General features: G+C 43.8%; 2 protein-coding genes across 10 annotated transcripts in view; both read right to left on the reverse strand.

Moving 5' to 3' along the window:
- LOC126109880 (protein roadkill) overlaps positions 1-14858 on the reverse strand; it is a 695429-nt gene that overhangs the window by 500132 nt on the left and 180439 nt on the right. The window lies entirely within an intron of this gene.
- LOC126109878 (programmed cell death 6-interacting protein) overlaps positions 1-14858 on the reverse strand; it is a 157669-nt gene that overhangs the window by 72099 nt on the left and 70712 nt on the right. For all 9 annotated transcript variants that reach the window (XM_049914956.1, XM_049914955.1, XM_049914952.1 and 6 more), the window contains exons 9-11: positions 8547-8733; positions 5377-5538; positions 2468-2614 (exon numbers count right to left, since the gene is read on the reverse strand). In XM_049914956.1, the coding sequence (XP_049770913.1) occupies positions 2468-2614; positions 5377-5538; positions 8547-8733 (496 nt within the window). The remainder of the gene's footprint in view (positions 1-2467; positions 2615-5376; positions 5539-8546; positions 8734-14858) is intronic.

Below are 14858 nucleotides of genomic sequence, written 5' to 3' on the forward strand. Positions count from 1 at the left end.
ACATTTCTCTCGAGCCCAAACTGATCTTCCCTGATGCGAGCTTCTACCAGTTTCCATTCGTCCGTAAATAATTAATGTCAATTTTTCGCAAACGTGCCATACGAAACTAACAGTTAGGTATTATTCAAACCTGTCGGCACCTGCCTTCTTCGGTATTGGAATTACTACAGTGTTCTTTAAGTTTGGGCATACTCTGTCCGTCTCATATCTCGCGCAGCGAGTGGAATAATTTTGTTCTGATCGGGTGTCCTGAGAACCTCAAAGTGCTAAAGTTTTGCCTTCGACCACACACTATGGCAACTTTTTACATTTGTACGTATAATTTCGCCAAAAACAGATATTACATTTTCAGGTACCTAATAACTAGTTACAGATTGTACAAGTGATTCCAGGAAATATACAAATATGTTCTGCCCTATTTTGCTAACTACAAATAAATTCCAGAGTTACTTTGTTGTGACAGTGACTTTGAACTGAAATTCTCTCTCATGTCCAATCACAAATAACTGCAGACAAAAAATATGCGAGTTGGAAGTACGGTCACATTACCAGCAGCAACAGGGAGAAGTAATACAATCAGATACATATTGTCGTACTGAGAGGGACGCACATGTGTAGCAACATTCTTCATCTCCCAGTACCTACTGCAACCTACATCCTTCTGAATCTGTTTAGTGTATTCATCTCTTGGTCTCCCTCTATGATTTTTACCCTCCACGCTGCCCTCCAATACTAAATTGGTGATCCCTCAATATCTCAGAACATTTCCTACCAACCGATCCCTTCTTCTAGTCAAGTTGTGCCACAAACTTCTCTTCTCCCCAATCCTATTCAATACCTCCTCATTAGTTATGTGATCTACCCATGTAATCTTCAGCATTCTTCTATAGCACCACATTTCAAAAGCTTCTATTCTCTTCTTGTCCAAACTATTTATCGTCCATGTTTCGCTTCCATACATGGCTACACTCCATACGAATACTTTCAGAAACGACTTTCTGACACTTAAATCTATACTCGATGCTGACAAATTTCTCTTCTTCAGAAACGCTTTCCTTGACATTGCCAGTCTACATTTTATATCCTCTCTACTTCGACCATCATCAGTTATTTTGCTCCCCAAATAGCAAAACTCCTTTACTACTTTAAGTGTCTCATTCCCTAATCTAATTCCCTCAGCATCACCCGACTTAATTAGACTACATTTCATTATCCTCGTTTTGCTTTTGTTGATGTTGATCTTGTATCCTCCTTTTAAGACACTATCCATTCCGTTGCTCTTCCAAGTCCTTTGCTGTCTCTGACAGAATTACAATGTCATCGGCGAACCTCAATGTTTTTATTTCTTCTCCATAGATTTTAATATCTACTCCACATTTTTCTTTTGTTTGCTTTACTGGTTGCTCAATATGCAGATCGAATAACATCGCAGAGTCAAGTCCCGCTACAATGTCAACTTTATTTCTATTTGATAATTTAATTGTATTTCATTACAAGATGTGTAATGTACTATTCCTGTCCCCAATAAAGTCAATCCCAACAATCAGTTTCACAATTTGATATTATGTTGTTGCCAACACTGAACAAGTGCGAGGCGTATACAAGGCAGTGCATTAATAAAGTTTTGTCCTAAACAGCATCTAACACATACTGTATCTCCCCTTACCTATATACTTTTTCTCAGTTTGTCAAATTCCTGCACTCTCACAACTGCACTCGACCAACAGATACACTTTTTGCAAACCTCAGCTTCCCATTTGTCAACTGCTAATAGTCCGATTACTTTGAGAAAAAGGCGTATCTCGTCAGCAATCGCAAACAACTCTTCGGCCTTTCAGCTGTTACAGTCCCACTTATTTTCGACGGTAAATTTTGGGCTTTTGTGAGCAGTAATACAGTAGAATCCGATTAGATCACTGGCAAAGATAATGAACATACGGCATTATGTACTTATTCGTGGATAACACTAATGGGCAATACGAAATGGGAGACTCGGGATTTGTTACGAGGGTTCTGGAACTATTTTATTTTTCACTGTTTCTTCGAATGAAACTTGTATCTTTCATTTGTGTAACTGTCAACCGTACAGTGGTTCGTCTAATTTTGGGTCACTGTTAGGTAACTGACTTATTTTGCAGAGTCAATATTTCAGCTGCCTAATATCTGTACAACTGCTCCCAAATACGACACAAAAGTGCTCGCGATACCTCTGTCTTTTCACAACTGATCTTTTGTGGGGACGTATAGCGACTAGTGTATCGCTTCCTATTTTCTCCGCAATGGGTTCACTCACGACACTAGCCATTTTTGGGGGGGGGGGGGGGAACACTAGAATTGTGTTCTGCATTAACAGAGTTCTCTCTACAGGTCCACAGAAGATGTAAATCACATGCCAACATTAAGTTTCATTTTCGTTAAAACTTTAGATTACTCACAATACGCACTTAGCAGACACCACCAGCCTCACCTGCTCGATGAGGACCCTGAGGCGGGCCGTCGCTGCCGACCCCCCGGAGCCGCCGCCACCTGCGGGGACAGCCGCCTTCAGCTCCGCCTCGCCACCTCCCAGCAGGGCGATCGACTGTCGGTGCGCCTCGAACTTGTCGCGCACCACCTGCGGACGATCCGAACGCCGTCAATCACTACGGTACTTGTGACCGTGTAGCAAATAATTGTAACGAAAATTGATTTCCCCGAATTATAACACTACAACTGGATGTATCGGCAAGGCAAGTAGTTACCTGCACAGGGAGATATTCTAGTACTGCTTCTACACACATTTGAAACTGGAAATATTAATCCCAGTTTTTGGAACTGTCAGATCATTACTCGGAGGAAAAAAGACACGGCTCGGAGAAAGCTGCGAAGGAGCAGACGAGGGGAAGCAGAGATCGGCGTTTTCCCCGTCTGTTGGCAATTCCAGGTACAATTTCCTTACACAATAAACGATATTTAGTAACAGAGTGTTACTATACATCTGGCTCTAAGTTACTCACTGCTCACGAGTGAATGAAATTATGTCTCATTTCTCGGTGAGATCTGTAGAATGTTGTTTAAATGTACCGAATGTAGTAGGGGTAGCGCCGAGATACTAATGACAGACTCGGATGTGTTCGACATGAGGAGTGCTATAATTTGTGAAGGGGCACGGGGGGTGAGAGAGGGAGGAAATACACTTTTGGGAACGAGAATAATATAGTGACACAGCAAATGGCGATGGAAAGTTTCTGATTTTTGGTCTAGTGAAATTGAGAAAGAGTGTGTTCATATGTGATATTATCTCAAACACTTAAGAACAGCGCATCAAGGGTCCAGCCTGTTAAAAGCAGGGGAGGAAGCCAGAGGGTTAAGTGAATAAAACCACATGGGGCACAAGATATTAAAAACACCATAAGTGCTGAAGATGTATGCACAACGCAGCCCTCGAAGCGACATTTCGTTACAGTAATTCAGTTTCGGCAATTACAGCTAGTGTAAAGACTACATTTCTTGCTCTGCAGTTTGAACCTTTAAGAGTTTCGAATGGTTTCTGTGTACGACTGCGCTTCAAGTAATAGGAGATACTAAACAGAGGTCGCACTTCGCTCCGCCGACAATTTACGAACCTCGACGCAAGAAAACCGAAGACAAATTTCTCATTCAACTGTCGAGACTTATCAATTTGGTGAAATTGATTCCGAACTTTGTGTCGAACACAATACGAAACATAAAATAAAACCAGCATTACAAATAAAATTTCAATTCGGCAACTTCTATACCTCGTCTTTCTTGAGGAAGCAGAAAATGAGTAGTAACTGAACAGAATGAGACACACACTAAAGCAGGGGCAGAGACAAAGTCTCTCAGTTTGGTGCCAAAAAATGGCTTTATCTCAACATCAGTCTGTGTGTTCTGCTTACAGATTTTGATGCTTTTGCATTAATTTCCATGTTATTGCCGGACAGCTTATATCTCACTCGTGATACATCGAGTGTGAACTCTCGATATGAGCCGGCAGTTAAATTCAGTACGTACAGCTCCAACGTGTGAGATCCAATAATTATGATGAGGTAAAAGAATCCAGAAAATGCTAAATTTTTGTAATTTTTCTTAAAAAGTTCACATTTTTCAGCCAACATTGGCACACTCTTTAATGGAATTTTTGTGCTGCCTCCGTGCCTCCCTTACAGAGGAATATGTGAAGAAAATTGACAGTAAAGAGTGAAAATCTATCACAGAAGAAGGGGGCGGAGCGAAGTAGCACGAGCAATTGTACGTCCAGAAAGCACATAGTGTTAGCGTGTGCACACACACACTTCCTTTCATACCTTGTGACACTTCAAATCGCACTTAACTCTACCCACCAAATGAAATGGCATTAACGGACTGGAACAGAAGTAAGGCTTCGGTGAGTCACTACAACAAAACTGTTAGAAACACCCACGTATTACACAAATGTGATCGTTGTGAAAATACTGAAAATATTCTACGCGTTTTTGACTCCGACAGCAGCGGATACCAGTTAATAGGACAGGATTTACACTCACAGGATAAAGTGTCTTAACAATAACGGATAAAGGGATAATAACCACACAACGAGGTGCTGAGGTCCTTTGCCGGTTCCGAGAAGTTTTGACAAGGTAACTGCTCAACTTCTGCCGGTGGCGAATAGTGACTGCCGACAAGACGCCGGCAACTGCTCGCCGGCAGTCACCATCGGGCAGCTGTCTACGTGAAATCTGGCGGGACATTTGCAGTGTCCAAAGTGTAACTCCCACAGTATTAAAAGTCTCAAAAATAAAGTACGGGGCAATATCTGTGAACAGTAGGTGTCAATCTGTTACAGAATTAAAGAAAGATGATGAGACTTACCAAACAAAAGCCCTGGCAGGTCGATAGACACACAAACAAAAGCAAACATACACACAAAATTGAAGCTTTCGCAACCAACGGTTGCCTCATCAGGAAAGAGGGAAGGAGAGGGAAAGACGAAAGGATGTGGGTTTTAAGGGAAAGGGTAAGGAGTCATTCCAGTCCCGGGAGCGGAAAGACTCCTTACCCTCTCCCTTAAAACCCAAATCCTTTCGTCTTTCACTCTCCTTCCCTCTTTCCTGACGAGGCAACCGTTGGTTGCGAAAGCTATACCTAAAAACAAAGATGATGTGACTTACCAAATGAAAGTGCTGGCAGGTCGACAGACAGACAAACAAACACAAACATACACACAAAATTCAAGCTTTCGCAACAAACTGTTGCCTCATCAGGAAAGAGGGAAGGAGAGGGAAAGACGAAAGGATGTGGGTTTTAAGGGAGAGGGAAAGGAGTCATTCCAGTCCCGGGAGTGGAAAGACTTACCATAGACACACAGTTCCAGAAAAGTGACACAGTACTCCTCACCTTGTCGGCGTTCTTAGCGTTGGAGAGGATCTCGCGGTACTTTGCGAGGTTCGCCTTGAAGGTCTCCGTGAGACGCTCACTGGGCAGACGCGTCCACTGCTGGCCGAACTGCTTCCGCAGCTGGTCGTCCGACTCCTGCTCCTCGCGCAGCATCCGCTCTGCCTGTAGTACACGAAAGCGAGATCAATAGGCTGTGCGACAGTGAGGACTCGTCCGATTCACGCTGCCTCGGTGACAGAGATTACCAAAATCACACGCGACACCGTTAATCTCGTCACGAGTGGTGGGGGGCAATTCAATCTTACCTGGAGAGGATAGCTGTGGATACACTGCCTACTTCGACAAACTCTAATATTTCATTTCTGAGAATGGAAGAATCCACCTCTTTAATGTTCACATATCTGATGCAAAAGCGTGAATAATGCAACTCAAATGTTTAATTTACAGTCCACCAACTTCAAATAAGATATTTAGTTTTTCAATGAATAGTTTCTTAATGATACCCATTCTGTATGCAAATCAATCATTCCATAAAATGGTTTGTCATACTAGCTCATTTACTTTCTGCTGAAAAATCAGAGTCACACAACACAAGGCTACACAGTCGACTGTCACGACGACGTCAGTTAGATAGCGTAGTTACAAAGCGTGTAGCTAATTTAGTAAATAAACTGCCAGCCCTTGACTAAAATGTTATTCCACTCTCATTCACCTCTATCTGGAAAAAACAAAATCAGTGATGCTAAGGCTGCTTTTGAATTTAAATAATCGAATAAGTTTCACAAGCGTGCCACTGGTGGCAAACTCTCATAATTTTGCAATGTCTCTCATACTCCAGAAGGTGAGGTCCCACTCAGAGACTCTCCTTATCGGTAGAGGAGAGGATCCCACACTGCGCAGCTGCTGTTTTTTGACCTAATTAAGTTCTCGGAGAACACAGGGTGAACCCGAACTACACCAACAAAATCCGAGTTTTTTCAGGAATGTTTCCTAAGACTTTTGCTGTAAGGGACCTCGATATCTATCGGCTCGTTACAGAGAGATAGTGTTGTGGTCTCTCTCACGTTTTCTCAATGTGACGGTGTACTTCTGGCCATTACACCGAATTGTCTTTTCCGTTTTATACGGGGTATTTCGACGAGCGGACCAGCCGTCTCTTTGGATGCCATTAGTTTTGCCATTACGTGTACTCACTGTCCAGTCTCTGAACAGACATAACTACTGTCGGTCCGGTGCCGCCATTCACAGTCGAGTTCGATTCCCGACGTATGCTGCACCCTTCGACGCTCCCATTTCTGAGGTCTCACGTCGGTATTCTGTAAAAGGCAAATTGTCTCACCGTATTCTGACCGGACGTGACGGCCGGGAAGGTTTTAATAAACCGAGTTCCAGACGACGAGTGTTATTTAAAACGTAACTGCCATTCCTGTTCATTAGGTTTTGTGACAGCTTTATTTTGTAGACTGTAACTGGGCCGTCATACCAGTTTGCCGTTTGCACCACAATACTTGTCTCTCCCTACTTTTTTTCACAATTATATTCGAGACAGTTTCGGCAACAGCTTATCTGCTCAGTCGTTTTAGTCCGACGTGTCACCGATTTTCTTTACACCTCTTCTCGACTGTTCCGACAGTCTTCCCCACAAAGATGTGCCACATTCTCAAGAACACTAATTAATAAGACTTCCCAGAACATTGAACTCCGCCTGTAGTAATATACAATTCACGACGGGATTCGAAAAATAGAGGCGACTACCTTTCCTAAATGGACAGATCCGTAGGTCGAAATGTATATAAAAAACCTACGCACACTAACCTGTATCTCCACAGCTCGCACCGTCACTACCTGTCATGAAGAAATTCGGTACTCGAGACTCCGGAGCACAGAGATTGAACACTTTCAGACAGTCGGACAGAGAGAGCCTCACCCGAGAATTGCGACACCTACAAATAGCATTCCAAAGCGACGAGTTCTCAGATCTTTAAGCTGAACAGGCGATTCGGTCAAAATTGAGAACGCCTGAGACACAGATTAAAACAGGCCGAGGAAGAGAAGCTGACAAACAGCCGAACCGATCAGCTGTCCCCGAGCACCGGCTCGAGTATAATGCCGGAACGAGATACGACGAGACAGGTACCGTGGTGCAAACGCCAAGTTTGAGGAACGGCACGAGGAGTCTACGGAAATAAAAATGTCACGAAACCTAACAGAGACTGCGGCTACAATTGAAATAACGCCCAGGGCTCGGCACTCAATTTATCGAATGCCGATCGGCCGTCAAGTCCACCAGAGACGCAAAAACACAGAATTTGCATTCAACTTTGAAAAACAAAAGAGAAACCGAAAGGTGTAGATCGTGTCGGGAGTCGGACTCTCACGTACAGTGGCGAAAGTAGTGGCGTCTCGAGACGACGACTGGGTCAGTCGCCTAAAGACTGTGCACAAAACGGAAAGGACAACTCGGCAGAACACCCGGAAGCACACTGTCAGTCGACTGTATCGTGTGGCATTTGAGTCTTACCCTCCACTTCTCTCCGTAACTGTAATACACTGAAGTTCTCTAAGAGATAGCAAATGTCAACTGTACACACTGCGTATCTTATTTGGAAACAAACTCATTCTATTCACTCACAGAACGTGTTGTCGATAACAGTAATGACGACTTTACTCTCTGCCTACGAGCTCGTATTCGGTACTGCTCTGTTCCATCTAGGTCTCGCTTTTCCGATAGTGTCAGTTCTACATTAACAGTGGTACACTACAGCACAGACGCGGTTACCAGTGAAGAGTCGACCGATACCGACCTCGCGTGGGGGTTTACCGAACACAATAGGCGCCGTGCCCGTGACGGCAAAGCGTCGTTCTTTTGTATCTGTCGGAGGATTATTGGATTACTGTGTTTAGTGTTATACATTTTGACGATTGTATATTGCAGGGTTTTTCACTGGAGTTATTTAAACAGAAACAAAGGTAATTGGGTTACAAACCAAATAAATCGTAAGAACACGACCATTCTGTAGTGGACCACCAGAGGCCGTGGCTCTCTCGTACCACAATGTTCAGAACGTACCCACACGAAACCTCACAAAGCCCCCCCGAAACCCCGGCGGAGTTCGGGTTCGCCCCTCGCGCACTGCTCGAAGGAGGCGCCGGTGCCGCCCGAGACCCACCTCGTCGAGCACCTCGGAGTTGCGGCCGAGCAGGGCGGGCAGCTCTGCTATCAGCTCCTCGATGTGGCGCAGGCCGCCCGCCGCGCGCACCGCCGCCGCCTTCTCCCGCACCGACTGCGGCAGAGCGTCTCCCCCGCTGCCTTCCGCATCCTCCAGGGCCGCCGGCAGGTTCATGGAAGCCAGGACGCTGCGGGGCAATAATCGCATTAGGGGACACCTCTCTGCAGACACCGAACAGCTCGCCGAGAGCACGCGCCCGCTTCTGCGGGGACGTCTGTAGAGACAGAATATCTACGGAGTGAGCATTCGGACACGCAGGACGGTATTTTTGCCCCCAACGCAGTACTCCGGTACGTGCCACTGAAAAGAAAGTATTTTCCTCCGCTCGAGTATTTCGGAGTTCCGGCCTTCGCGTAAAACGTAGACGGCACTGACAAAAATTGTGTGACGTTCGCCGTCCGGTGTCGGCGACGCGGGCCGTAATCTGTGCTCGCTCCGTAGAGATTCGTTCTCTGCGAGAAAATTAACAGCTGGACAGGCACGGGACTGACAGACACACGAACAATAAATTGTGGAATTGAAAATTTATGCACAGAGTGTGATGTCACTTATCACTCCGAAAAGTGACGTACTGTAACGTGACTAAATTGTCGATATTAGTGTTCGTATTCCTGCCTCCGCTGCAATCTCAGATAATGTAGGACTTTTTTCTTACATATTTAATGTTTCCTTCCTTTTCTTGTTACTTTTTACTTTGTGTGAGGTGAGTGAGTGCCACAGGCAGCTGGGGTTCGTCTAGCACACGACGTAGACTGACCACTGTTGTGCTCGCTCTGGAGGCAAAACGTACTGCGAGGATATGCTCTGTGACACCTCACGGATACAGTTGATCGTTTTACAATAGTTAATTGTTTTTCTCACCTGGGAGTTTATCGGAATAGTAATAGCTATAATCGATCACCTCTGTTTAGTGAGATGTATACATATAATTTATCAGCAGAGATAAGTGGCCTCCATTTCATATCTTAGTGATGAAAAAAAGTAATAAATTCTTTCAGAGTTCACTGTGTTTTCCCCTACTGAGCCTGAGGGTGTGAACCGTTACAGTGTTCCCCTACATTTACCTCGCCAACAAATGGCGGTCACAAACATTAAGAGACTTAACGATTCGAGAGATCACAACTGTCGAGTGGATTTATTACGTATTTTTGCGAGTGGCAAGTCATCTCGAGGGGCAACGGATGCCTGCAAAGTGTGGCAGTGATAGCATAAACTCAGCAAGTGGAAGTAAACGAACAGGTGTTTGTGCGATCTACACGGATTGTCATCGCAGGTCGGGAAAGCGTAACGACCCCGGTGTGAGTGCCACAGACGACAAAGTGGTGAGTATTTTAACTAAAGTTCAGTCTTGATCACAACATTTATGTCTCAATAACATAGGTAACCGGTTTTGGTTATTTTTACATAACCATCTTCAGACTTGTGAATTAATTTTAGGAAATACTAGAAACCAATCTTTAAATAAAATGGAAGTGCCTAATGACGTCAAAATTTTTTTAACAAGATAAAATAAAATTGATTATACCCATGGCTTCCTTGGAGGATGGCAGGCGGAGCTCTCCTCAAGTGCTATGAAGTCAACTGATGGTTATGAGCGCTGAGCAAGAGCTTAAATATGCAGACGCTCCGCCTACTTCCTGTCACACTACTTCACAACTGCCAATCAGCGATGATAATATGACGCCATCGTCAAAGTATAAAAATAGGAAACACACTAATAACATAAAATTGATTCATTTAAAATGTCTGATTAACAGATAGTTAGTATGTGTACAACTTGTTTATATTTTAGATAAAAATGGTAAACTATGACGTGTAATAGCTGTGCCCTGTATGGGAAACCTTAATACTATTACAGTGTCAGTTACATCAAAGATGTAAAAGTCCTTGGGATTATACCGAGTCACCTACATCACAATTGCATCTTTGTTGGATGTTGCAGAATCGTCTTACTTTAACTGTAGTTTTCATAGCAACATTCTTTATAGCAGTAGGGTAGCAATCAAGAGTACGTCCCGCATTATGTATGTCTGAATAAGTGACGAGACCGCTGATTAAATATTTAGAACTCATCGATCTAATAGTTTTTATAATAATCAATGTCAATTTAATAAAATTTTTATATGCTGTACAGCATATTTTACATACATAGCTTTTGCCATGGGTATAACTAATCTTACATTGTAAAACAAAAGAGTAGGTGCTTTTTATTATAAAATTTCGTCAAAAAGATCGTAAAAATATTTTTCGCGAAAATCTAATTGTTCATTGAGCAGCATTGATGATTTGGTTTTCAAATGAGCATATATCTCGATTTCTTCCAAGATATTTATAAGTAAGCCTTTATTTGCATAATGAAGAACTTGTAAATTCTGCTCTACTGTCCCCTCACCATGAGGGGACAGTATGTTGTTTGTACCTTACTGCAAAATTTCGACCTGTTTGGCCGATGTATATTTTCTCACAGTCTCTACATTGGAACTTGTACACTCCTGATCTGGTAAATTTTCCATTATCTTTACTTACGGTATGTCTTAATTTTTGTTGTAAAGTACTGTCAGTTGTGAATGCTATTGTTATTCCAGAATTTTTGAATAAATTAGTAATTCTATCTGATATGTTTCCCATATATGTCATCTTCATATATTTTGGATTACCTATTAGTGGAGTACTTTGTGATTGTTGCACTTTATTAAAAGTGATATCTACCTGTCGTGTGTCGAAAGAGTTGGTTTTTGCAATTTGTTTTAAGATGGCCATTTCCTTTTCGATCTCATTAGGAACAACTAGTCAAGTATATATTACACAGCCTGTACTTTCTAGCGCTTAGTGTTTGGAACTAAGTACATAATTACAGTTTGGGAGGTGAGTCTCAGATACTGTCAGTTTGGCAGGGTCATTTTGTTGCCGAGCGACACGAAAGGTGGACAGTGACCAAATTGCAAACTGAATGCACACGTGACAAACTTACCGACGACTCTAATATTTCTCGAGTGAGCTGTCATTTTGTTTCATTTAACTATAAGTTTAGTTCACAATTTGTTTTTCTTTCGGTGTTTCTATCATTTATTCACTTCTCTTACATCTGAAACAGTGTCCAGGCTGACGAGTGATGCGAGCCCGACACGGGAAGCGAAACAGAGGAAGAAAAGCACACTTCAAAGCCAGGCACGCAAATTCGTGAGTTGTGCAAGTGACTACCCTGAGAAAGGAGAAATACGAGTAATTTCCTGTTATTCAGGACGTAAAGAGGGCTGCGACAACTTCGAAAGTAAGCAAAAATACTGTTGCACCGTTACGGAAAGAACAGTACGATACAGACTGTGACACAATAAGGCTGCGGACAGCAGGAAGGAAAGCGGACATGGAGGAAGCGAGGGCAGGAGACGAGGCTAGGCCGCTCAGATTGGGCCACGAGTAAGGATTTCGAGCAGTGTCAATTTCACTACACGCGCACATTTGAGTCGCACCCTCACGTCAATTACGAAAAACGGTACACAAAATTCCCGAAGGGCAAAGCAGCCGCACTCTAAGTCGAGTGCACTCTCGCCACACCCGCACCGCACACGTCGACGACACGCGAAACGTCACCGGTCCCGTAATACGTACAGACCGGGGAACTTAGTGTCGTGTGGGCTACAGTAGTTGCTGTGAGATATGACGAACTGGGACAGGAAAACCTGACCGACAGTGAGGTACTAGCACTTACTGCGACAGTGGACGAAACAGATGCGGTTCACTGCTCAGTCTCTTGTTGCACATTGTGGCACAAATTTAAAGCCACAAATTTTGCATTACCATCCGAACAGACTGGACGAGGGCGACGGAAGTACACTCGAATACGGGTGATATCTGCTCTCGCGCACCTCGAGTCACCGAATAGTAGATACGGATGCTTCAGGAGGGCAGTACACGCGCAGGGTAACGGTACAGAATATACGACTCGGCAAATGGTGGAAAATTTAGTCGGCGCGAGCAGACTGCAGTGCAGATCGACGAAGCGAGAATACCTCGATACGGCACAAATAACGAGCTATCGTACACCAAATATGTAGCGGGCTCGGTGGCTCGAGATGCCACATCTGTGACGTCAGGTGGATGCACTGACTCAGCTGTGTTCGACCGGGAGTATGCGGACTGTCGCAGTCTCGACTGACGGAGACGAGTCTCTGTAAAATTAACAGAAAGGTACACTCTCGGGGACACGAGTTGGGCCACTCGGGTCCAGCATCGGCCGTAAGGCCTGTATTAAAAGGAAAGACCTTTTTCTGTTATCAGAAGGAGCAACGGAACGGTTCGTCCGCCCCTCCGTAGCATTCGTTCGACCTCCGTATTTCACAGGTCCCGTCGAGAAGAATGACGCTCGGGAGCGTGTGGAACTAGTAGAGGTATACGTCGATATTAGACGGTGAAACCACAGCAACTATATCTGAACATTGTACCGACAGTAAACTGTCGCTGTATCATTTGATGCTGTCTGTGCTTACGACAGCTACACCCGATTGAGCAAATTAGAAAGCCGACCACTGCTTTGCAGGAAGCTGCTGCCTTCTCAGTTACACTAAAGGCTGCCACTTATCTGCTATCGAAACCTCAATACTCAGTCGATTACGCGAGGGGATATTTTCCTACACCTCCATCGAGCCGTGTTTACGATACGTTACTATTTGCCGTACAGCTAACTGAAGTTTTGAATCCTCGAATCTAGATATTTGTATAACTTGTGGAAAGGACAACTCTTAAGGTATTCTTTTCACTTTCTTTCGGCTCGTTATAGATTCCCAATTTCTCGGTTCACGTCAGACAGGATCTCATCGACTGTCGTGTCGTTACAGCATATTACTCCATTCCGAGTCCGAGACGAGCACACAATGTCTACGAGTAAATTATTTTTTTGCTTTTTACTGTGATCGTGCAAATCACAGTTCACTCGAAACTGTTTTTCTGTCAGCAACGAAATCCATCAATGTGTAAATGTATAAGGAGAGAGAGTAACAAATTGAGATACTTAAAAAGGTGTCTGCAAGTTGTACAGTTATACGTGCACTGTTTTCTAACAGTCCACGAGTAATTGTCAATTGCACAACAGACAGATAAACCCTTCACAGACGTGCACGTTCGCTCCGCATTACGACAGACGGGAGCTGGCAGACAAAACGTAAAAGACAAATTAGTTCCTCTTATCATTGTGGTAGTTCTCCTGCCGAGTGTCGTGGCTGTTAGAGGTCAACTGCTCAGATATAATTATCACTGCTTTTGGAGCAGTCAAAACAGCTGCTGATAAGTGGCTCGCAGAGCATAAGCCACGCAGCAGGCAAGATAGTTTAAAATCACTGGAGTAGCACTTTTCAGGGAAGAGGAGTGGAGAGGAAAGAAGAGAGAGAGAGAGAGAGAGAGAGAGAGAGAGAGAGAGGAGAGTGCTTATGTAACTCCCCCCCTCCTCCTCCTCCTCCTCCAGACTCACTCCTCCGGGTCAGTTTCAAGGAGGCAGCAGCTCAGCAGTTCTCGAGGACTCTGCCACTCCTATTGGGTACACACACTCAGGAGCCTACATTTTGGGCACGTGGTGCCCCACAGCTAGTAAATGTTTGGTCGTTTTTGTACGTCTTCAAGAGATGCCGATAAAACTAGCCTCTAACCTCGAACCTCTACTCACGTTCGTCAGTACGCAGAAGCGTGAGAATCGATACAGTTTTTATTTACTAGCACCCCAGTAGGTCTATTTTCCCAGTACTCCGTTTCCTTCGAGTATTGTCTTTCTCCCTTCTTTTGTCGGTGTTTCTGGTTTGTCTAAAGCCTTCTAAATTTAGTATCTTTTTCTTAAGAAGTTTCCATTTCTTCAGTGAGGTGACAATCTGAATCTGTGTAGAGTGCCTAGTTCAGGGACAGGAACATATTCTTTTCAGTATTTATTTGTTACTCATATTTTTCCTGTCTTATTGCATTTTACTGATATACTAGTATGCTATTTTATCAGTCAACTTTTATTATCTTAACTGCAGTTCGTAACATGCTAGGATTTGAGTCTCTCGTATACTGTATCTTTTTTGCACTTGGATTTGACACAAATTCTTTTTCTTTCTATTAGCAATGAATCTTCATTTTTTTTATCTGCTCCTCTCTCTTGGCCAAGAAACTGCCTAAAAGCTCCAAACGATAGAAATCTGTCTGCATGTCGGTCCATTCGGCTCCGGTGCTTTGTGTTTGGCAGCTCGTACGTACTTTCCCTATGTACTGCTCTGTTTTTAAAGG

Source organism: Schistocerca cancellata, chromosome 12 (assembly GCF_023864275.1).
Source record: "Schistocerca cancellata isolate TAMUIC-IGC-003103 chromosome 12, iqSchCanc2.1, whole genome shotgun sequence".
Classification (NCBI taxonomy): domain Eukaryota; kingdom Metazoa; phylum Arthropoda; class Insecta; order Orthoptera; family Acrididae; genus Schistocerca; species Schistocerca cancellata.